Source organism: Myxocyprinus asiaticus, chromosome 4, assembly GCF_019703515.2.
Source record: "Myxocyprinus asiaticus isolate MX2 ecotype Aquarium Trade chromosome 4, UBuf_Myxa_2, whole genome shotgun sequence".
Classification (NCBI taxonomy): Eukaryota; Metazoa; Chordata; class Actinopteri; order Cypriniformes; family Catostomidae; genus Myxocyprinus; species Myxocyprinus asiaticus.
The window spans coordinates 61890001-61915661 of NC_059347.1; the positions used below are offsets into that span (position 1 = coordinate 61890001).

The 25661-nt window shown below is 39.4% G+C and overlaps 2 protein-coding genes and 1 long non-coding RNA gene across 3 annotated transcripts in view; 2 read left to right on the top strand and 1 right to left on the bottom strand.

The window, feature by feature from the left end:
* Positions 1-4315: 4315 nt before the first annotated feature.
* Positions 4316-15303, top strand: LOC127433338 (4-hydroxyphenylpyruvate dioxygenase). Its single transcript, XM_051685147.1, has 14 exons — positions 4316-4422; positions 4687-4713; positions 4949-5011; positions 6264-6368; positions 6509-6551; positions 8064-8146; positions 9244-9333; positions 9479-9585; positions 10079-10156; positions 10259-10421; positions 13234-13305; positions 13415-13537; positions 13661-13777; positions 15031-15303. The coding sequence occupies exons 1-14, from the start codon at positions 4420-4422 to the stop codon at positions 15148-15150; spliced, it is 1194 nt and encodes a 397-aa protein (XP_051541107.1). The 5' UTR covers positions 4316-4419; the 3' UTR covers positions 15151-15303.
* Positions 15304-15445: 142 nt separating this feature from the next.
* The window catches only part of LOC127433201 (E3 ubiquitin-protein ligase RNF43-like), a 171333-nt gene continuing 161117 nt past the window's right edge, over positions 15446-25661 (bottom strand). The window contains exons 5-9 of the mRNA XM_051684930.1: positions 25191-25292; positions 24824-24994; positions 24295-24412; positions 21856-23415; positions 15446-21566 (exon numbers count right to left, since the gene is read on the bottom strand). Of these exons, the coding sequence (XP_051540890.1) occupies positions 21541-21566; positions 21856-23415; positions 24295-24412; positions 24824-24994; positions 25191-25292 (1977 nt within the window). The 3' untranslated portion in view covers positions 15446-21540. The remainder of the gene's footprint in view (positions 21567-21855; positions 23416-24294; positions 24413-24823; positions 24995-25190; positions 25293-25661) is intronic.
* LOC127433502 (uncharacterized) lies at positions 23399-25512 on the top strand. The gene is made up of 3 exons (XR_007895896.1): positions 23399-24442; positions 24836-24996; positions 25195-25512. It is a non-coding gene; the product is annotated as an uncharacterized LOC127433502 (long non-coding RNA).

The following is a 25661-nucleotide window of genomic DNA, read 5'->3' on the forward strand; positions in this document are numbered from 1 at the left end:
TTGTGTGTGTATATGTGTGTGTGTGTGTGTGTGTGTGTATTTGTGTGTGTATATGTGTGTGTGTGTGTGTGTGTATTTGTGTGTGTATGAATCGATTTGTGTGATACCTCAAGAGGTTTCAAGAGTTAAGATTGATCTTAACAGGTTCACATCATCATAGACATGGACTGAATTATACACAGAGTAGACTAAACAAGCATATCATAGAATAGAGGGTTATTATTATTTTTATTTTTACATTTTTGATGCTAAGGACTCCCAAATATGCTGGTCCCTCTTGCGAGGGACCCACTTCCTGAGATATAAAAACAGCTATTCTGTATATTTTCATGTATAAAGACCAACTGATACTGTGTGAGAAAAATAGTACAAGTGATATTGTAAAGACGTACTGTTTGCAAAATTACATAATTAGCTTTTATATTGTCACTAAGCCAAAAAAAAAAAAAAAAAAAAAAAAAATAGAATTAGTATTAGAATAATTCTATTCTATATAGAATAGAATAGAATAGAATAGAATAGAATAGAGTGCATCTTTTTTAAAAGTAATGAGAAACTTATGCAGATGTAGAAATTTCTAAAAGAGTGCAAAAAGCAGAACAATACAATACAGATTATACATTTTGGACGGCACAAGGGAATGGTGGAAGCACAGGATTATACTGTAATATTTGTTGGAATACAATACCGTACAATGGCATGCAAAGTTTGGGCACCCCTGGTCATTTCTGTTGCTGTGAATAGTTAAGTGAGTAGAAGATGAACTGATCTCCAAAAGGCATAAAGTTAAAGATGAAACATTCTTTTCAACATTTTAAGCAATATTAGTGTATTATTATAGTTTTGTACAATTTTAGAGTGAAAAAAGGAAAGGAGCACCATGCAAAAGTTTGGGCACCCCAAGAGATTTGAGCTCTCAGATAACTTTTACCAAAGTCTCAGACCTTAATTAGCTTGTTAGGACTGTGGCTTGTTCACAATCATCGTTTGGAAAGGCCAGGTGATGCATATTTCAAAGCTTTATACAGACTCTGCCTCCTCAAATCTTGTCCCAACAATCAGCAGCCATGGGCTCCTCTAAGCAGCTGCCTAGCTCTCTGAAAATTAAAATAATTGATGCCCACAAAGCAGGAGAAGGCTATAAGAAGATAGCAAAGCGTTTTCAGGTAGCCGTTTCCTCAGTTCATAATGTAATTAAGAAGTGGCAGTTAACAGGAACGGTGGAGCTCAAGTTGAGGTCTGGAAGACCAAGAAAACTTTCAGAGAGAACTCTCTTCAATCGTAGGATTGCTAGAAAGGCAAATCAAAACCCCTGTTTGACTGCAAAAGACCTTCAGGAAGATTTAGCAGACTCTGGAGTAGTGGTGCACTGTGACACCTGCACAAATATGACCTTCATGGAAGAGTCATGAGAAGAAAACCTTTCCTGCATCCTCACCACAAAATTCAGTGTCAGAAGTTTGCAAATGAACATCTAAACAAGCCTGATGCATTTTGGAAACAAGTCCTGCGGACGGATGAAGTTAAAATATAACTTTGGCTGCAATGAGCAAAGGTATGCTTGGAGAATAAAGGGTGCAGAATTTCATGAAAAGAACACCTCTCCAACTGTTAAGCACGGGGGTGGATCGATCATGCTTTGGGCTTGTGTTGATGCCAGTGGCACACATTTCACTGGCAGAGGAAAGAATGGATTAAATTAATTACCAGCAAATTCTGGAAGCAAACATCACACCATCTGTAAAAAAGCTGAAGATGAAAAGAGGATTGCTTCTACAACAGGATAATGATCCTAAACACACCTCAAAATCCACAATGGACGACCTCAAGAGGCACAAGCTGAAGGTTTTGCCATGGCCCTCACAGTCCCCTGAGGATGAATCTCAGTTGCCTCCGCGTCTGAGACCGTCAATCCACGCATCTTATCACGTGACTTGTTGAGCACGTTACCACGGAGACGTAGCGCATGTGGAGGCTTCACGCTATTCTCCGCGGCATCCACGCACAACTCACCACGCACCCCACCGAGAGCAAGAACCACACTATAGTGACCACGAGGAGGTTACCCCATGTGATACTACCCTCCCTAGCAACCAAACCAATTTGGTTGCTTAGGAGACCTGGCTGGAGTCAAAAACTAGCCAAGATACGTGCTGTAAAATGGGGCCTGGGTAGCTCAGTGGTAAAATACACTGGCTACCACACCTGAAGTTCACTAGTTCGAATCCAGGGCAGGCTGAGTGACTCCAGCCAGGTCTCCTAAGCAACCAAATTGGCCCGGTTGCTAGGGAGGGTAGAGTCACATGGGGTAACCTCCTCGTGGTCACTATAATGTGGTTCGTTCTCAGTGGGGCACGTGAGTTGAGCGCAGATGGCGCAGTGGATGGCGTGAAGCCTCCACAAGCACTATGTCTCCATGGCAACGCGCTCAACAAGCCACGTGATAAGATGCACGGGTTGGCGGTCTCAGATGTGGAGGCAACTGAGATTCATCCTCCACCACCTGGATTGAGGTGAACCACTACACCACCATGAGGACTTAAAAAAAAGCGTACTGGGAATTGGGCATTCCAAATTGGGTAAAAAAAAAAAAAAAATACATGCTGTAAAATAATATTTCTTTTCTAGTGATAGATGGTGCATTGGGTTAGCATTAGCAGGGGGTGTCTATTTTTAATTTCCTATGGGGGGGGTCCCAGATCCCTCCAGCACCCCTTCAATTTGAGCACTAAATTAAAGGAATATTTCAGGTTCAATATAAGTTCAGCTCAATGGACAGCATTTGTGTCAATGTTCATTACCACAAAAATTAATTTCGACTCGTCCCTCCTTTTCTTTATAAAAGCACAAATGTGTGTTCCAGTGAGACACTTACAATGGAAGTCAATGGGGTCAATCTGTAAACATTAAAATACTCACTGTTTCAAAAGTATAGACACAAGACATAAACAATATGTGTGTTAACATGATTTTACTGTGAGAAAATCACTTACTAACCGCATCTGTGGAAAGATATAGACAATTTTACAACTTTGTTACCATGATGGTGTAATGTCAACAAACCCTAAAACCCTAAAATGACGATTTAAACAACTTTTAACAGAAGAATCAATGTAAGTGCTTTTATAAAATTATAATCTTCACATTTCTGCCTTTAAACCCTCCAAAAATGTACCCCATTGACTTCCATTGTAAGTGTCTCACTGGAACACACATCTGTGCTTTTTTTTTAAAGAAAAGGAGGAACAAATCGTAATTAATTTGTGTGTTAATCAGTATTATGCCACAAATACTGTTGCTTGAGCTCAACTTGTATTGAACCCAGAATATTCCTTTAACATGAGTTTTGTTATCTGTCATATGGCTTTTTACCTTGTTTCCGGGCAGTTGCCATGACAAACTATGTAATGTTAAACTGGGACAAAGGTGGGTTGCTGTTTTCAGTGTCCTTAAAGTGAAGTTCAAAACTATGAGTGCAAAAAGTTATTTCACAGGCTTTCTTTGTTTGTAGTGGGAAAGATATTACTGTAAATTACCTACATTATGTGATCATTCTAGACAATATCTCCTTCTGTAGGCCATCAAAACATTTAAAGATCAAAAAAGCACCTGAATATTCTGTTTGATGTTTTTTTTAAGTAATACCACATTACTATCAAATCAGCTAATGTTTACAAAGAACATCCTTTATTTTAAAAGTGGAGAACAACATCAATGATCATATTCATGCCAGTAATATACTGTATCAATGGATTTTCAGGCACTTTCAGTTTCAGGACATGTGTGAGACATCTAATGTCTATAACTCCCTCTAGTGGGTAAATGGAGGCATTTTACTGAGAGGCTGAAGTTCACATTTATTCTAAAAATTGTAGATTTATATCACATTGGACATAAATAACCCACATTTTCCTCCATACTCATTTATTTCAAATGTCAAAGTACACGCATATCCAGACTAATTTTAGCAGATAACAACTGCATTCACACACATCAGCAGCTGAACAAACTAATTAAAACATTCCAGAAAGTACATACTGTATGTATAGTAAATATGTATCATGGCAATACCATGCTTTTTGGAAATGGTAATGTTTTGGTATTCTTTGAAGTACAATGAATGTGTTGTGGATTGTTCTATCTCTAACAGATACAATGTAACAGATTATAGACTTCAGTTATACTGTAACTTCATTAATGCACTGCAGATGTGACAGTATGTGTTAAACAGATAAAGTGATGACCCTCACCTCTGGAAGTGCTCGGACGTGTGTGTGTGTGTGTGTGTGTGTGTGTGTGTGTGTGTGTGTGGAGGAAAGGGGTGTTTTACCTGTTGTCCAATCAGCACGGCACATAAAACAGCTTGTATCTGTGTATGAGAGTTCTTTTGATGATCAGAAGCCCATTGAGAGCTTCAGCATGGTGAGTCTGGAGAAACACAAAATCTGTTTAAAGCCTTAAATCATACAGATTACAATGAATGAATGTTCATTCATTTATACTTTTAAACTAACGATGTAAAACAGAGAGGTGATATCCTGTTATGTATTTGCAGATTTATTCACAAGTTTACAATCCGTGCATAGTATGTTTGCTACAGGCCATTCTGTAAAAATGTCTATTTAAATCAATTAAAAAGTTGTACATTCATTTAGAAACATAACATGATTTGTATTCTCTCTTTAGACAACCTACACAGACAAAGGAGAGAAGGTATTACAACTGCCGATTCTGAAATGATTAACTTTCTATACTCAATGTGCATCATTTCACCAGTTTGTTTGTTTTAGGTGGTGTTCAACAGTCATTATCATCTGATATTTAACATTTCACTTGGATACATCTGCTTGCATCTATAAATACTACAATACTATTAACATGGTATTATTGAAGTATTTCTCTCTATTAAAAATCATACATTCTGTGCGTTTTATTTTTTATGCTTCAGCCTGAGAGAGGGAAATTTGTCAGATTTCACCATGTGACATTTTGGGTGGGCAACGCCAAACAGGTGAGTTTACTGTGTTTATTAAAAGCAGAATGAGCTGAGTGTATAAAGACATGAGTTATGACAGTGTGAAAGTATCATTAATGATTTAATGTCTACAGAGACAATTTCACAAAGTTCATTTTGCACTTTTCAGAAGTGATACATTTTGATACTTTTAGATAAATTGATAAAAATGACAGAGGTAGCTAAATTGAACTTAAGCTTTCAGCCAATCAGTGAATATTTTTTTTTTTTTTACATTCAGTGGCACAATTATTATTGTTTTAAGTTTTCAGTCATTTTAAAATGGCTTTAAAATAAATGAAGAGTATTTCAGTTCATCTGAACTAATATCACATTATCAGAGATTATCTGAAATTATAAATCATTATGCTGTGCAGATGAGTGTAGAACAGTTCTTTGATAATGTAATCAATAATGTGATCTTAATCCAAGAGTGATGCAAGAGTTCATCTCATCTGATCTTGACAAGCGACAGTATTTACACAGTAAACAACGCGTGACCATATCTGACCACTTGAGTGAGAATTCAATCTTTCTCTCCTCCTATTAAACATTATTTAGGAGATGCCTTTAGAATGTGGAATATACATTTATTATTAGTTATTTGCATATATTTCCACTTGTTTTAAGCAGAAGGTGCACTACTTTATTTAATTGTCTAACAGGTATATTTTTCAGTACGTTTTTGTCCCTCAGATTAGAGTTCTTGTTTAGTAGTAATGCTTCAGAAATCAGTTTGATTAGTGATGTTATTCGATGTCAGACAGTTTAAAATAAGCTGTTGATATTTTGAGCCCTGAGCAGAAAAAGGGACATTAAAACAGGGCAGATATCAACATCTTAAACCTAAAGGACAGTTCTGGGATTCAAAATAAGTCACGCCCTATGAACATCTTATGTAATATGCTGTTTTGACTTGTCCCAACAAAATGCATTGACAGTTATATCCTTACAACGGAGTGGTGATGGTGTAGTGGGCTAAAGCACATAACTGGTAATCAGAAGGTTGCTGGTTTGATCCCCACAGACACCACCATTGTGTCTTTGAGCAAGGCACTTAACTCCAGGTTGCTCTGGGGAAATTGTCTCTGTAATAAGTGCACTGTAAGTCGCTTTCAATACAAGTGTCTGCCAAATGCATAAATGTAAGTCTGTGGGGCAAAAGCATAACTGTCAATGCATTTTGTTGTTCCATTGCATTTAACCCAGAAAACAAGTGATTTAATTGTGTTTTCTTGTCCACATCTAGGCTGCAGTGTTCTACTGTGATAAGTTTGGCTTCGAGATGATGGCGTATAGAGGACTGGAGACGGGCAGTCGAGAGGTGGTGTCTCACGCCATCAGACAGGACAAGGTGTGTTTCACACATTCCTTTAATGTATTAAAATTACAGATGAGAAGTGATCTTTATGAAACCTTTATATTATCAAACCCGTACTTTCATGTCAAAAGGCACCTCACAGAGTTTGAGTAGCCTATTTGTTCTTTTCACAGATAATATTTGTGTTTGAGTCTGCCCTGAACCCTGGAAATAAAGGTACTGATCAATTCTCTCAAAAGCCTTCAGAAGTGTTCTAAGATGAATCTCACCAAAGCTGTCAAAAACATGTCTGAGTCACCCCCAAATATCATAAGTAAAAAATAAGAAATTATATTTTGCGTAAAGGAATTAAAGCCTATTTTAGGAACATTTCGGTTTGGTTTTTGCATTACGACATGATTTTCATGACAATTAAGCAAGATAAAAAATAAAAATAAAAAATAAATAAATAATAATGTACATTTAAAGTAATCATGGCAGTAATTGTTGTGCTACTTTTAATTTATGCAGATTTATATCAAATATTTTTTTTTTTTTTACTGTAATACTGTTAGAGAGTCACCTTTTGAGAATAATAAGTATTACAAAAATGTCATTCAGACGCATAACATGACAACCCCCCCCCCCCCCAGAAGGGTGGTATACCTGTATAGGATGACAGAACTCTTAAAGGGATAGCTCACCAAAAATAAAAATTCTCTCATCATTTACTCAGCCTCATGCCATCCCAGATGTGTATGACTTTCTTTCTTCTGCAGACCACAAATTAAGATTTCTAGAAGAATATTTCAGCTCTGTAGATCCATACAATGCAAGTGAATGGGTGCCAAAATTGGAATGCTCCAAAATCCAACATAAAAGTAATCCATAAGACTCCAGTGGTTTAATCCATGTCTTCTGAAGTGATATGATAGGTGTGGGTGACAAACAGATCAATATTTACATCCTTTTTCCTTCACTTTCTCCTCCTTCTGTTTTTGGCGATTCACATTATTAATGCATATCGCCCCCTACTGGGCAGAGAGGAGAATTTATGATAAAAATGACTTAAATATTGATCTGTTTCTCTCTAACACCTATCATATCAGTGTTAGAGGGGCAGTGGTGGCTCAGCAGTTAAGGCTCTGGGTTATTGATCAGAAGGTCAGGGGTTCAAGCCCCAGCACTGCCGAGATGCCACTGTTGGGCCCTTGAGCAAGACCCTTGACCCTATCTGCTCCAGGGGCACCATAACATGGCTGACCCTGCACTCTCACCCCAGCTTAGCTGGGATATGTAAAAAAAAAAAAAAAAAAAGAATTTCACTGTATATGTGCAAATGTGTGATAAATAAAATTATTATTATTATAAAATTATTAATTATAATTATAATTATCTCTTCTGAAGACTTGGATTAAACCACTGGAGTCTTATAGATTACTTTTATGCTGCCGTTATGTACTTTTTGGGGCTTCAAAGCAGTGGCAGATTTAGGCATGTGCGACATGGGCAGTTGCCCAGGGTGGCATCTTGTGGCGTGATAAAGTTGACAACCCTAGTTACAGTGCAAAATATAATAAAATAGAAATATCTAAATATCTAAATATAATAATTAATACTAAATAATTTCTTTCTTTTGATTTTGAGGTGAAATGTTCTCATAAAATCAGCCTGCTAAGTGCACTTGCTAACTATCATAATCAAATTGTGATACACAAAAGTGCTAATAAACATCTCTCTCTTACACAGAAATGGGCGAACATCTTGTAAAACATGGTGACGGGGTAAAGGACGTAGCATTTCAGGTGGAAGACTGTGACTTTTTAGTGATGGTGAGCTGTTGTTTTATCCTCATGGTCAGTGTCATTCCTGTCTGTGCGCTGTACAAGAGGAGACGCTGCAGTTCTCTCATCCACCACTAGTAGACACCTTAGCGCTCACTAAATTACAGCATCACTGAAACGTCCCAAGAAGAACACTTTATCGCTCAGAGGTTGCTCTTTTGTTGCTCTTTCAAACTTTGTCTCAGTGGTTTCTTCTGAAATTCTAAAAGAAATAGCTTCTCGTTGTTCCAGCAAGCCCTGCAGTTCATCATAACTTTACCATTCAACTAGACTTGTGAACAATTACACCGTCCAGGGCAGCCAGAAATCTTGGGGTTGTGTTTGATGATCAGTTGAACTTCACGGACCACATCACAATGACAGCCTGATCATGAAGATAAGCACTGTACAACATTAGGAAGACGCACAACCCTTGTCCAGGCTCCTGTTATATCTAGATTGGACTACTGCAATGCTTTTCTGGCAGGACTTCCCGCATGTACAGTCAAACCTCTGCAATTAATCCAGAATGTGGCGGCACGACTGGTCTTCAATGAGCCCAAGAGACATCAAGGCTATCTTCATTGAACTGCACTGGTTGCCCATGGTTGCTCGCATTAAGTTTAAGTCAGTGATGCTCGCTTACAGAACAGCCACCGGCTCTGCATCCCTCTATCTACACTCGATACTTCAAGTCTATGTGCCCTTCAGAAGCTTACGATCAGCGGGTGATACCGTTTGTATAGTAGGAGTATAGTGCTATCCAATTATTGTCAATAGCATAAATCAGATTACTTAATCTTGGTAGAATTTGATGAGGAATGATTGAGTTCATTTTGAGATCTGCAGACTTTAGTATCTTGGCAATTATGAGCACAATTTGAGACATTGTTGAGATCCCTTCTGAAACTTAAAGAGACACAGGTGGGATTACTGGGGTCTTCTGCTCAGGAGAAACATCAGGAGACTTCAGCAAAAGTCTCCTTTTGATCTCATAGCTGTCTAGGAGAGACAATAAAGATATTAAAGAGGTCTCTTTTGTGATGTCCTTCAGGATTGTGCATGTATTGAAGACAAATGAAGATTAAAATGCTTGTGTTTTTCAGAAAGCCAAAGAGAGAGGAGCCGTGATCGTCAAAGAGCCCTGGGTGGAGCAAGACTCTGACGGGAAAGTCAAATATGCCGTTATTCAAACAGTATGCCAGGAAAATAGTCAACATGCTATTTGTACAGAGACATAAACACACATTTACTTATGTTATATACTTAGATGTTACTACAAGAACCACATTTGTAGTGTTTTCTTAGTGAACATTATATATCTGATTTTTTCTTGTGTAGTATGGGGACACAACACACACGTTTATTGAGTACATGGGGTCGTATAAAGGTCCGTTTCTGCCTGGATATCATGAGCCGCTCTTCAAAGACCCTCTGTTACCAAAACTGTGAGTGATTTTAATGTGTTTACTAGAAACCTCCCATAACAGAGCTTATACTTTGATAACTGTGCTTCTAAAATAATTTGATATATGAGAGGCAAGAAATATACTGTACTCTAGTGCGCAAATGCTTGACCAATGCATTGCAAGTGCACAATCCCGTTGTGAGGGGTCTATTTTCTGCGCCACTAAACAGAATTGCAAAAAGAATTGTTTTCAAGCAGGTTTCCCAAAAGCTCCATTCACCACACCCCTGTTTTGAAACTTGACCATAGAAGCAGTCTAATTTTTAATGCTGTTTGCATCAATGCTGAGAATCCAACAAGTACTTGGATTGCATTACACATTGCTTTCTGACATATTTAGGAACACAACAAGTGAAATTGAATTTATGTTGCTAGAAGTGCCTACGTTTATGTACTTATGTTACATAGAGAGTGTTTTGGCTTTTAAAAACATGAAAAACAATGGATTTACATTTGAGGTTCTCTCTCTACAGGCCACCAGGACACTTAAACTTTATTGATCACATCGTGGGAAATCAGCCAGATGATAAAATGGTGCCAGTATCGGACTGGTGAGGATAACATCCAACAAACAAGTCAATGTGACAAATTCGAGGAAACGTCTTTGAAAAATAACACTTTCTTTCTCTCTCTTGCTGTCTGTCTCTCTGCAGGTATCAGAAGTGTCTGATGTTCCACAGGTTCTGGTCTATCGATGATAAGCAGATCCACACAGAGTACAGCGCTCTCAGGTCCATCGTAGTTACAAATTATGAGGAAACCATCAAGATGCCCATCAATGAACCGGCACCGGGGAAAAAGAAATCACAAATCCAGGTTTTACCAACAGATCGACATCTTGCCAAAAGTCAATATGAAACAGCAGTTACAACCTATTTTACTTCCATTATATGGATTATTTGAGAGAGAAACAGCACATTTAATGAGAAGAAAGAAATTTAGGGTGGGACTTGATGGAAAATTGATTGGCTACGTGATGTCAGCAGAAAAGGAATGTCGTTTCAGAGGCAGAGCAAGTTATTACGTTTTAATGAAAGATTATGAAGACAAACATGAACCTGGATGTTGCAAAATGATGATTTGAGTACCATTAAGATTTTGTTTGCATTGTGACACTATTTTTAATTAAGGCAGTTAAGGAAATTTAAACCTCCAAAATAGGGGGGGCCCTGGGTAGCTCAGCGAGTATTGACGCTGACTATCACACCTGGAGTCGTGAGTTCGAATCCAGGGCATGCTGAGTGACTCCAGCCAGGTCTCCTATGCAACCAAATTGGCCTGGTTGCTAGGGAGGGTAGAGTTACATGGGGTAACCTCCTCGTGGTCACTATAATGTGGTTCTCGCTCTCGGTGGGGCGCATGGTGAGTTGTGCATGGATGCCGTGGAGAATAGCGTGAAGCCTCCATATGCGCTATGTCTTCGTGGTAACACGCTCAAGTCACATGATAAGATGTGTGGATTGACGGTCTCAGATGCGGAGGCAACTGAGATTCATCCTTCACCACCCGGATTGAGGCGAGTCACTATGCCACCACGAGGACTTAGAGCACATTGGGAATTGGGCATTCCAAATTGGGGAGAAAAAGGGGAGAACCCCCCCCCCCCCTCCAAAATACAGAATTAAGAAAAAAAAATATTAGTGGTCAACCAATATGGGTTTTTCAATGGTCAATGCTGATACCGAAATCTGTATATTTACTCAAATTTGTTTATTCATGAAAAATCTATTGGTAGACGTTAACACTTCTGTTAATTGGCTGATGGCAATAATGGCAAAATGGCCAAAAGTCAGCCAATTAATCGGTGTGGCCGATATATCGGTCTATCATTACAAAATACAATAGTTATTTATTTATTTTTTGTTCTTTTCATTTTGTGGTGAAGTATGACCTGGATAAATCTTTGGCCTGGTCAATTATTGTGACATCATATTCTGCACAGTTATAGTTACTAGCTATATTAAACAAGAATGACACGTAAAATACTTTAATAAAAACATTCAATAATATAATGGAATGTTTCCACTAACATTAGATATTAAAATAACTTTTAACTAAATTTTATTAATGGAAAACAAATACATTTTCTCTTCAGGAATACAGTATGTCTCATAATTTTAAGTAAACTTACTATAGAGACCTTGACATTTGTCATGATACAGACTAATCTTCGGATTAACATGAATCATTTACATTAAGACTTTATATTAACCTCCTGAGACCCCCGCGTGACTGCTGTGTGCATTTTCCATTTCCCTTTTTTTCCTTTTTTGTAATTAGTAGCACCTAATAAAAAATAAATGAATAAAGAAATTCTAGAGCAAATAATTTTCCTAAAAATATATGCCCACATGTGTGGACAGCGGGACTACACTGTGAAATTTTAAGTAATTTCAAGCTACAGAAAGTCTGTCTTTTCATCAAATAGTTTATTATGTATCCAGGAGTGTTGGTTATTCATGTTTTTGAGACATTACAGACATTACAGCTGATTTTCTTTAAAGCTGAATAAATAAAATAAAAAAAAGTAAATAAATAAAAGTAATGGACAGTATCATCCAATCACTGCCAACCATGAAAACTATTCAAAATAACAAAAACATGTTTTTTGGGGGGCCTGGGTAGCTCAGCGAGTAAAGATGCTGACTACCACACCTGAAGTCACAAGTTCAAATCCAGGGTGTGCTGAGTGACTCCAGCCAAGTCTCCTAAACAACCAAATTGGCCCAGTTGCTAGGGAGGGTAGAGTCACATGGGGTAACCTCCTCGTGGTCGCTATAATGTGGTTCTCGCTCTCGGTGGGGCACATGGTGAGTTGTGCATGGATGCCGAGGAGAATAGCGTGAAGCCTCCACACGTGCTACGTCTCCGCGGTAACGCACTCAACAAGCCACGTGATAAGATGCGCGGATTGACGGTCTCAGACGCGGAGGCAACTGAGATTCGTCCTCCGCCACCCAGATTGATGTGAGTCACTACGACACCACAAGGACTTAGAGCGCATTGGGAATTCCAAATTGGGGTGAAAAAGGGGAGAAAAGAACAAAAACAAAAACATGTTTTTCAACTTTTGAGAGGATATGGTCCCACTTTCCACATATGTGGACATCATGTTTATCAGCGTGCTGACGCATGAAAAATAAATGGATTTTTTAAAGTGGCATATCAAACAAAACTAGAGACTCTACTCTTTACAACCAAACAGGTTTCAGTCAAAAAACTTCAAGAGGTTTCTTACCAGAGGCACTTTTGTTGGCACTGCACCTGTTGGAGCGCTTCATGTAAATCGATGTCACGCTGTTGTGTCACGTGATGCGGTGCGCCAGAAGTTTAACCCTTAAATGACAGTGAAGAGTCTTGCGAACAGTATTCAGTCGGTTTAAATTCACCTAAATTATGTGTTGTGTATAGTGAAGCCAAAATACAACGTCCACACATGTGGACGTGCGGTCGCACGTGGTTAATATAGAAAATAGAGTAAATTTTTATTTCATGTTGATTTCAATTCTTAACTAAAAACCATTCTAAAAATGGTCTTATAACATGGCAGGGCAAAATGCACATGATCAAGATTGATTGTGTGTTTAGTGTTTTTATGTTTTCTTAACTCTATAATTCATTTGTAAAGGAGTATGTCGACTACAACGGAGGCCCAGGGGTTCAACATATAGCCCTCAACACGTCAGACATCATTCAAGCGGTACATTTTCCTAATGACAAACCCCTTTAAAAGTTATTTAATTCCGATTAAATCAAAGGGTAAAATGCAAAACAAACCAAAAATCATTAACCCTTTTTTTGTGAAATAGATTGTGAACCTCAGAGCTCGAGGACTGGAGTTCCTGTCCGCTCCTGATACCTACTATGACACTCTGAGACAGAAACTCAAGACGGCGAAGATCAAAGTGAAGGAAGACCTCAAAACACTGCAGGTAAGAGAAGCCAAGATATTCCTTAACTTGACGTATTTGAATGTTTTTCCAAATAACATTTTCCAGATTTGAACTATTAACGATATCCCTTATCCAGCTGTATTTTTCTTTTGTTTAACCCAGGAGTTAAAAATCTTAGTTGACTTTGACGATAAGGGCTACCTGCTCCAGATCTTCACCAAACCTGTGCAGGACAGACCTACGCTCTTTCTGGAGGTGATCCAGAGGAACAATCACTTTGTAAGTACATTAGTCCACAAAAATAACTTTAACATTAGATATCAGAAGGCAAAAAAACAAAAACATTTATAGATCTGAAAAACAGTACATTATATTTCAAGCCCTGCTTGGTAAATGGCAGGGAACATTTATATAACCACAAACTTTCACCATTGTGCGTCAATAAAAAAAGTTACTCAGAGGTCCTTAGGGGACAAAAATGTCCGTGTCAAAAAACTGCCATAATAATAATATATATTAGTATTATTTTCCACTTTCAATTAGTTAATTTTAACCAGCATCAGTCCTGATCATAACTTCCAAATATTCATTCATTTTCAGGATTTTAACCCTTTAAATGCCAGTTTGTTTACATAATGCCACTGTTGATTTTTACACACACACACACACACACACACATTTCTCAATACACACATACAAAACACTCTGACATCCATACCAACACACACACACATACAATTTTAGCTTCATTTATTCAGTTGGCCTGCAGTGCTCTATAATACAGCAAACAGTAAATAGGGGAAAAGCTTGTATTTGCTCCATAGGCTAAACATGTGAGAAATGGCGCCATCTGGTGGAAAATATTACAAATGTACATTTTGAAGCCAGGGCTCCAGAATGAAAGCATAATATCATAGAATTCAAGATTTTATACTTTAATGGCACTATTGCAGTTTTAATGGGTTTCAATGGGGACATTTTTGTCCTGAAGGTCCTGAGTGTAACTATTTTATATACACAAGTGCATTATAGATGTATTATAGGAACTGAGGTTGAAATATGAAAATTCCCCCCAAAATACACACCTTTGGCAAAATTTGTCCCATTGGCATTAACACAACCAAAATGATCGAAAAAACAAAAATGAAAAAGACAAAAATGTCCTGAAGGTCGCACAAGGGTTAAATCATCAATTGTCTTTACACACAGGAAGGCAAATAACATATACAGTATAAAGAGCACTTGAAACAGTGGTGAATGCATATCTAAACAGGTCTATAGCTTTATTAGGGGCATATTTGAAGCTTTTGATGGGAGAAAATGTCCAAAGACTAGACATTTACAACTTTGAAAAAGACCCTCTAGGAATATGAGAAAGAGTCGTTATATGGCACACACTGAAATATCATATTATAAGACCGGGGCTTCTTTTTAAAATAGGGTGAATATGTTTTTTTGCTTAATCTATGTAATTTCTTTGTCAGAAAAACACACCGTTAAACCTCTGACTTTTGTTTTTTCCATTCCACTAGGGTTTTGGAGCTGGAAACTTTAAATCTCTTTTTGAAGCCATTGAAAAGGACCAAGATGCCAGAGGAAACCTAACAGTACTCACAACAGAAGGCGCGGGCGTGCCAAAGGCTTTTTCCTAAATGACACACATGCAGACCACACAAACACTTCTGCATAAATACATCGTGGTTTACACAGTGGCATTTGTGCTGGGGTCAAATTTTAATCATAAAGGTCCAATGCCATCCATTACACTGGACCTCTAAGACATCAATAAACATTTATATATGAAATTCATGTATCAATATTATTTTGATATTGTTTATTGATTACATAGATCTGATATATGGCCATATATACAGTATATTCATAAAGTATTCAGACCCCATTTTTTTCAAGTTATGTTGCAGCCTTATGATAAAATGCTTTTTTTCCCCACATCAATCTACACTCCATGCCCCATAATGACAAAGCAAAAAACAGATTTTTGATAACTTTGTAAATGTATTAAAAAGAAAAAACTGAAATATCACATTGACAGTATTCAGACCCTTAACTCAGTACTTAGTTGGCGCACCTTTGGCAGCGATTACAGCCTCAAGTCTTTTTGGGAATGATGCGACAAGCTTTGCACACCTGGATTTGGGGATTTTCTGTCATTTTTCTCTGCAGATCCTCTCAAGCTCTGTCAGGTTGGACGGTCAGGTCTGTCAGGTCTCTCCAGAGATGTTCGATTGGGTTCAAGTCTGGGCTCTGGCTGGGCCACTCAAGGACATTCACAGAGTTGTCCCTAAGCCACTCTTGTATTGTCTTGGCTGTGTGCTTAGGGTCATTGTCCTGTTGGAAGGTGAACCTTCAGCCCAGTCTGAGGTCCTGAGCGCTCTGGAGCAGGTTTTCATTAAGGATATCTCTGTATTTTGTTGCGTTCAGCTTTCCTTCAACCCTGACCAGTCCCCCCCAGTCCCTGCCACTGAAAAACATCCCCACAGCATGATGCTACCACCACCATGCTTCACCATTGGGATGGTACTGCACAGGTAATGAGTGGTGCCTGGTTTCCTCCGGACATGATGCTTGGAACTGAGGTCAAACAGATCAATCTTCATTTCATCAAAGTCTGAGAATCCTTTAGGTGCTTTTTTATGTGTCTTGCACTGAGGAGAGGATTCTGTCTGGCCACTCTGCCATAAAGCCCAGATCGGTGGAGTGTTGCAGTGATGGTTGCTCTTCTGCAAGTTTCTCCCATCTCCACACATGATCTCTGGAGCTCAACCAGAGTGACCGATGGGTTCTTAGTCACCTCTCTTACCAAGGACCTTCTCCCCCGATTGCTCAGTTTGGCCGGGCGGCCAGCTCTAGGAAGAGTCCTGGTTGTTCCAATCTTCTTCCATTTAAGAATTATGAAGGCCACTGTGCTCTTGGGATCCTTCAATGCAGCTGACATTTTTCCCCCAGATCTGTGCCTCGACACAATCCCGTCTCTGAGCTCTCCAGGCAGTTCCTTTGACCTCATGGCTTGGTTTTTGCTCTGATATGCATTTTCAGCTGTGAGCCCTTATATAGACAGGTGTGTTTTTCCAAATCATTTCATCAATTGAATGTGCCACAGGTGGACTTTAATCAAAGTGTAGAAACATCTCAAAGATAATCCAGAGAAATGCGATGCACCTGAGCTAAATTTCAAGTGTCATAGCAAAGGGTCTGAATACTTTTGCCAATGTGATATTTCATTTTTTTTCTTTTGAATACTGTAACAGGGTTCAATGGAAAGGAGGCGTCGGGAACCAGACGAAGCATCAAAGTAATGTTTTTAATAAACTTAAACACAAAGACACACAAACGTAAACGCACACAGGGCAGCTGCCTGTAGCTCTCTCTCTCACGAACTGCCACATCTCGTTGCACTTATACTTCTCCTCGGCTGATTGGCCCGATTGGGGGCTGGGTGTGCGTAGTCACGGCCTGGCCCCACCCTCCTCCTTGTCACAAATACATCTGCAAAGTTATCAAAAATCAGTTTTTTGCTTTATCATTATGGGGTATGGAGTGTAGATTGATGTGAAAAAATGGGGGTCTGAATCATGTATGTGTGTGTGTGTGTGTGTGTGTGTGTGTGTGTGTGTGTGTGTGTGTATGTATATGTATATATATATATATATATACATACAACATATACACACACCCATTTATATATACTGTATATTTGTATTATTGGCATACTGTATACTGTAATACAACAAATTACAAAAATAGCAGTTTTAATATATGTTTATATAAATATAGACAGTATATACAGTATATATAACTTATATTTGATGTAGTACATGTCAACAATACTATACAGTACACACAGTATGTGTAATCAAATTTAGTAAAAACATACATATTGCCATATATCAGGTTTCTTTATATGCTTTTTTACACTTATGTGTAAAAATGAGAGCAACATTTTGGGGTGAATCGAACATTACAATTTAGAATACAAAACAGTATATGTGTCAGAAAACACATTTTATGCTTAAAATAATAATCTTACAAATAATTATGTTCTAGACAGTTTGGCCAGCTACTACTTTAATAACTAGCTACATTAAAGAAAGAATGCCATGTAAAATACTTAATAAAAACATTCAATTCTTTAATGAAATCCCAGTAAAACATTTCCACTAAAATTAAAATCCTATTTTAAACCTATGCTATTTTATTATTGGAAAACTAAAATTGGCTCTTTAGGATGTGTCTACATTTTCGTGAGCGCATTTACTATAAGACGACTTAATGTTTGTCATAACTTCTGAAAAAATAAATAAACACCACAATCTCTTTATATTGCAAAATAATTTATTTGTATATAATCGGAATGATGCCAGGCTTATACATCTATGATGGCAGCTGTACATTTCGTAAAGATATCATTCCAAAAGAGAAAAAAAAAATTACATTTTTGAATTGTCTCGGACCTGGACAAAATGGATAAATATATTAGTAAATAAATATATTAGTGACATTACCATATTGAAATGTTCTATTATACTGTATATAAAATACAACACTTTATCTTTTAACTGTTTTGTCTTTTTTTTTACACAAAATATTGAAAATATACTGGCATATCCCTTGATTTGTAAGGGATTTTGCTCTATTAAAAAAGGCAGTTTTTAGTAGATTCTCTGTTGAAAACAGATCAGATGAACAATACAAACATCAATGACAAAGGACGATAAAGGTAGATTAAAAACAATCAACCCTTAATGTTTAGTGACATTTCATTGATTGATATAATTTTGTCTAGATTCGGCAGCTACATAGTGCTCAGATTGTTTTGAATCATATGCATATTTTTCCCTATGCAAAAGTGCTGTTTGCATACATTTTAGACAAAACCAAGAGTTTTACATGTTGTTTGGGCTTGAAATTATGTGGGACTGCTGGCAAAATGAAAATGCAAAGCACGTCTTCTGTCAAGCACATCTGTTTGAGACAAAAGAAACTTCTGCTGCTGCAATCTGTTTAGACTAATGTTACACAGTTGTACCTTATGTACTTCTACTAAAACCACAATGTCCACTGTTTCTCAAAAAAAAAAAAAGAGGACACACTACCATCTGAATTTCAGCATCTGAACAGGGTTGCAGTTAGTGCAAATCTAGTATGTCCATGCAGACAATCAGTACAAACTAATGCAAGTACGGAGAACTATTGTGGTGTGACTACATTTTTTCTTAAACAGGCCTGAATTTTCAGATTTCGCATTTTTTGATATATTATTAAAAAACAAAATGATTTGGGATTAAGCCTCCATTTGATGAAGAATGACATATTTGACAGTATGATGCCAAAAATATTCACTGAATATGAGAGATCCATAGGCAGTGTGGTTCAAAGGGTCACAACCTTTGATGAATTTGACCATTTACTGACAAAATAAAATAAACATTCAGATCTTTGCATATGACAGCTGAGTTTTAACCACTGCAGCAATTATACAATAAAACGTGGTTCAGTTATTAGAACAATAACTGCATAAGTTTCATTTGTCATTTTTACATATCAACCATATCTAAAATATTAACATTGAAATCACTATTTTTTCATGGCAAGATTTCCAGTGTTTTTTTTGTTTCTTGCCAAAAGGGTTTAAACAGCTTTATCATTCAAATATACAACAAAGAGCTGTGGGTAACAGAGTAAAGATAAGTGTTACAATACGTGAGTGAAGTGAACTCAAGTTTTCTGTGGTTGGCAGAGCATGGCATTTTTCTCAGCATTAAAAACTGTACATGAGAGTAGGCTACATAAAAATGCATATGTATAAACTTCATGAATAGTTCATGTTATAGAATTCAGAGCTTGTTTGCTGGTTACTTTATATGAAATATCAATGTCCCTTTAAGGGTCAATGGTGAAAGCATTATGGGAAATGTAGTACTTCTCAGCCCAAACGAACTACAGGCTTAACAAGACTGAAATAATGAACCAAAACAGAAAATATCTTCACAACACTGCCCATATATTCAGTCAATTAATTTTGTTTTGTCAAGCAAAATTAATAAATGAAGATACAAACATTTGTAAATAACAGCTGCCATTTTAGAATTAACAAAATTGAGACCTGAAACCTTATTGAACTGCTAACACTCGTTTCCAAGGACAGATTGTATAAAGTAAAGCTCGCTATCTCTTCTTTGAGTTAATGTCTATCAGAGGTAAAGAGAGGCCAATGCACAAGTACCTTTTAAGTACTGTCTCACTAACAGGGCTTTTGTGACTGGTTATCTGAGGTAGTGCTGGAGAGTCAGGCGCTTATCTGTGGGCAGAACGTCACCCAACATATCTTAGCTAAACAGGTCTAATTTTTGAGAAATAAAATGGAAGAGGCCGGTTGTATCACAATGAGTAGAAATGTTTAAGAATGAACAAGTAGGCATGATGAGCTATTGAATGCCATTAAATACTTCTAAGGCCAGAAACATACTCTACACGAGTGTGCAAACGCAGAGATGAGTGTTTGGCCAACGCATTGCAAGTGCACAGTCCCACTGAAAATACTTAACGTGCATTCTTGCGTTATTTTTGTGGTAACAAACTTCACTCCTCAAAGGGTTATAGAGTTTTCTTCAAATGTCTGTGCCATTAAACCAGAAGTGTTTTCATTTAGGTAGCTGGCTATAAACATGTCAACCGTTTAACTAAATTTGACTAATTTCCCAAAAGAGAAAAAGGACCCTAGAAGAAGGCAGTTTACACTAATGACTGAATGCAAGACCAGCAACAGCAAGTGAAACAAACTTTGAGTAACTAGAAGCATCTGTATTCTTGTACTTGTGTAGAGTATGGTTTGGGCTATATCTCAACAGAATATGGGCAAACACCTGCCTTTTCTCAATGTAATAAACATTTTAGGGGCCATTCAGGCCAAAAAAGCTAGACACAATGTTTAAAGACTTCCATGAAGCTCATGTTTTCAAAGAAAAAACGATTGAAAAACAACACAGACGGACGCAAAAACATGTTTGGTGTGAATGGCCCCTTAAATCTTTAACCATTTCTACAGGGTTCATGAAATTCATGAATTCTCCAATCTATCTATAAGAGAATGTATTAAATGAATCTGGTTAACCAAAGGAAATTGAGAATGCAAACAAAGGAAAACTGAATATATGCTCATTCTCAAGAGCATCTCCCAGATCTTTTGAAAACTACCTGGATAAACACAGAAATCACTTGTTTGCCTTTTAAAAGTCACTTTTGGGGGGGCCTTGGTAGCTCAGCAAGTAAAGACGCTGACTACCACACCTGAAGTCACGAGTTTGAATACAGGGTGTGCTGAGTGACTCCAGTCAGGCTACCTAAGCATCCAATTGGCCCGGTTGCTAGGGAGGGTAGAGTCACATGGGGTAACCTCCTCGTGGTCACTATAATGTGGTTCTCGCTCTCGGTGGGGCGCGTGGTGAGTTGTGCGTGGATGCCGTGGAGAATAGCGTGAAGCCTCCACACGCACTAGGTCTCCGCGGTAACGCGCTCAACAAGCCACATGATAAGATGCGCGGATTGACGGTCTCAGACACGGAGGCAACTGAGATTCGCCCTCTGCCACCTGGATTGAGGCGAGCCACTACACCACCATGAGGACTTAGAGCACATTGGAAATTGGGCATTCCAAATTGGTGAGAAAAGTGGAGAGAGAGAGAGAAAAAAAGTCACTTTTGGACGTTATCCTGATGTAAGGGTAAAGTACCTTGACAGTACCAAGAATCACTTGTTTTGGCCTTTGGCAGAAATCCATCTTATCGTCAATGACTGATTTCTCAACGGCTGGTGAAATCCTTGTTTGCTTTACTTTATAAATCTGTTAGGTTGATATTCTGATGTTTAGGGATTCTGGAAACTGCAGTTGGTGTTGCAAAACATGCTCGGAATTATCTGGAAGACTATGTGTGAGTGAAAGAGACAGCGAGAGACGGCCGAAGAGTTTTTGTCCAGTTCGGCTCTTGTGTAGCAGCGTTAGAAGATTTGGATGAAGAGTTTTTTCAAACACCAGACTCTTCCTCTGACTCTACAGAAACAAAAACATTTCTATTTAGAACTAATTTCATGCAATCACATTAAAGGAATATCTGAGAATGACATAGTCAGTTATCAGCTGAAAGTCTTGCCCTCAACCACAGCTCTCAAATTAAAATTGTGCACATTCAAACATGGCACCTAAAGAAGCTTTGCATCAATTATGATTACAAAGATGTGAAACATCACTGGTTATTGCATACCTCATAACCAATCGTGTTGTGCCAAATTTGAAAATGCACAAGCTGAGAAAGTTGAGCAATATAGTCAGATATACTCACCCTGACTGTTGTGTAAAGTTTGGCAGTACAGACAAATGTCTGTGGGAAGTTTGTTGCCCAGGCTGTGATGGGCCCTACACAGGGGTCTGTCCACTGCAGAAGAGGGCCCCAGAAGCTGGGGCTCTGAATGTGCCTGCTGTACCTGTTTTTGCCACACCATGTGTGCGCCCCCACAGCACGGCCAGTCACCAATGCCCGTCGAGTCCAGAATCATAGGCACTGGCAGCAGTGTGGGGGCCATGTCCGGTGGAGGTGTGCAGCAGTAGCTTCCTGCTGCCTGTCCGTAGTGGATGTGAATGCTACAATCATCTTGAATATCCATGTTTTGATGAAAGTGTACAACTGGAGAAGGTCCACCAGATGCTTCCAAGGTACAACCGGTTGTTTTCCGTCTGGTGGGCCACCCTGAGCCTTTATGGCAACATACTGAGGACGGAGAGGTAAACGAAGGGTAGGGGATGATCACAGAGGGGCCTGAGGAAGAAACAGGGTCCAGAACTTGATCATCTGTGCCCCGTAATCTGAGGTCCGTTTTGGGGCAGTGGCAAGACTGGGGCTGTACCTGGCACCCAGCGGAGTCTTTGTCTTTAATGATGTTACATGGGCCAGAGGAAGAGGCCCCATGATCCTCATCAGAGCCCTGACTGGGCCCTTGATTAAGCTCCCCGTCCTCGTAATAGTGGTGTCTATGTCTGTGATAGTGAACGTGATTAAACACTGCCACCTTCTGTTGCTCTTCCGAGCATATCCCAACTGCTTCGCCTGCATTTCCAATTCCCGAGTGGTTCACTACTGAGTCCAGGGAGCGAGGCCTTTGAGCAACCTCGATGCTTCCTCTGCGCTGGGATTTTCCCGGCCCATAATAAACAAATGGGTCGTAGTCACTGCTGAGCGAGCTACGAAAAGTTGACCAGCTGCCGTAAACGCCCTGCAGGCTAATGTCCGTACAGTTCAGTACAGAGTCGCTGGACGAGCCGTGGCACGATCCCGAGCTGGAGTCACTGGCAGGCCCATCGGCCAGGTAACCGCTACGCTCTGTATGATAACTCCCTCCTGAGCAGCTGCCGTTGTCCTGGCGACCGTGCAATCCTCCACCACGTGGCGGGTGATGATGAGCGCCGTGGTGTGCTGGCAATGCCACGTGATGCTCCCTGGAACCCACAGCATTGCGTAGGGCTCCTCCAGGACAACGGTGGCATGACCGTCTAGGGGCAGCATTGTGATGCCCCACAGTTCGACACCCGTGCCTGCCTGTTCTATGCGTATGACTGTGATGGGTGTCTGAGGCCAGGTGGTACGCACAACTAGTGCCCAACGGTCTGCTGGGAAAGCAACGGAGGGCGTGGGAATGAAGAGGGGGCGAGTTGCCATAGTGTCCCATTTGAGGTAAAGGTCCAGAGGGGGTGAGGGGGTAGTGATGCCGCAGGGAGAAAGGGACGTGATGCTGGGGGTAAGGGTGAGGGTTTGAATAGAGATGGGGGAGGAGAAAGGCCTGATTGTGTTCTTGTGGAGGGGGCGGTAGTCGGCTCCTTTGGGGTTGACGGGATGCCAGCTCTGGACCTGAAACGAAGATGGATAACAGGCTAAAATGTATTTTATTTTCATTTGAAAACATATTTAACATCTTCAGGAACAAATTTAATGGGAGAAACATAAAAATAGCTTGTGGCCCTGATAACAACAAAGCACAAACATATTCAAGGCGCTTTTCTACCATCAGGTCAAACGGTTACGGTTGCTGAGCTGTGCCGTTCCGTACTTATCCAGGCTCGTTGGCATGTTTACAGTTTCCTTTTCCATTGCGGTGTTGTGAAATCAGGATTTGAACAGACTGACTGGGCAAGTGACCAAACAAGTATCACCACATCACTAAAAGCTGTTCCACCAGAACAGTTCTCTGTCCTGAGTATGGTTTGCTAACCGTGCTGAAAATTCCAGGCCAGAAACGGTTTGTAATTGTACCATACCAAAAATTACTCAAGTGGAAATGCTACTAGAACCATTCTTCATTGTGCTCAGAACCGTTCACCCAATGGTGGAAAAGCAGCTATAGTCACAGCATATATAAAGCCCTAAAAACTAGATTTGGATTTGTAGAAGGAAATAGCAGTGCTTGCAAGGCAGCCAATCTAAGTGTTAATGTTTTCAGTAAGTTTAAGTTGTTGGCTCTGTGTAAATAAAATGCTGCATCGAAGGCCATGGTTACCATTGTCATGACACTCGGCACACTTCTAGTTTTCGGTCGGCTGTGCACAACAGTTTAGGGCCTGAGACTAAAATTATCCACAAAATCAAGTTTAAATTGAATTGGTGAATTTCATACAACTGTGAAACAGTTTAAAAAATGAATCAAAAGGAATTTCAATGACTTACAAGCACGGTAACACACAATAATCTGTCTTCATGTCTACTGCTCTTAATGAAGAAATCTTTATGTACCTTGAGGCCGTTTACCCATGATGTTGTGCATGCACAGTGGGCAGGTGCGGTGCTGCAGGAGCCAGGGGTCGACACACTCCTTATGAAACTCATGAGCGCAAGAGATGATTCTCAAGTCCTGCCAGAGGAAAACAAATAGAGGAAGAAGGTCTGAAATGTGCCATTGGTGACCCTCACATTTCATAAACAGTACGCTTAAATGTTCTGCTTAAAAATAAACACCTTAAACCAGCCAACACTGGTTGTATAGCTGGTTTAAGCTGGTCTCCCAGCCTGGTGAGGCTAGTCTTCAGCTGGTTTAGGTGAGCAACCAGCTGGTCTCCCACCCTGACCAGCTGAAAAGTGCCCCAATAACCCCTCTGAAGCCCGCCAACAACCCAGCCTGATCGAACTGGGAGAATAGCTAAGACCAGCAGACCATCTTAGGCTGGTTTAAGATGTTTTTTTCAGCAGGGTGGGCCTTTTCCTATCTGTGCTTGACGGTCTCACTTTTCTCTCAATGCATCTGAAACTATTTCTTTCCTCTTACCTGGCCGTCCAGGAATTCCTCGAGGCAGATGGCACAGATTGGGCTGGAGTTGGAGCTGCTGTTTGACCCCGGGGCCATGCGAGAACGCTGAGACCCAGAGCATCCCTGAGAGCTATATATCCGTGTCTCCAGCCTGCTGATGGCACGCATGGTCTGCTGGTGCACTGAGTCCTGTGAGTCAAGAAAGCATGAATTTAAGAACCTTGGCATGATGCCATAAAGATGTAGATAATGAACAAACATCTAGAGAACAGGACGAATGTACGGAATTGAGATTTAATGGACATGTTATTATACATCATCATCAAACCAAGACTAAAGTACGCTTAGACTGCTTTGGTACAATGAGTGTGTTGTGTTTTCTTACCCAGGTTCTGGTGGACCGACAGCGGAAGCGTAGAGCAAAGATTATGATGATGGCCACCACAGCCAGAGCCACAGTCAAGAGGATGCCAACATCATAGTGAGGCTGTTTACAGAAGATATGAAGCTTAATAAGATGCCCTCAAATCACAGGCAAATGCATTTGACTGTGATAAATCTAGCTGTATCTTAGACATAAACTGTAGAAAACCTGCTAGTGTATATTGGGTTTGGGATGCTGGTGCCTTCACCAAGAAAGTCCTACAAGATGTATATCTGAAAAAATAAGCTGTTTAAACAATAAACATATCTGCCGCCGGACCTTCTTTTGACTTTGTTTGTGGACATGATGTAAACATGCAAGGATGAGTTTTCCCAAGGTAAAATCATTATTGTAGGCCCAATAATAGTATTTTGTTCATTTCTAATGAAACATTAAATGAGAAAATCCTCTGTAGTGTACCTTTAATTATCT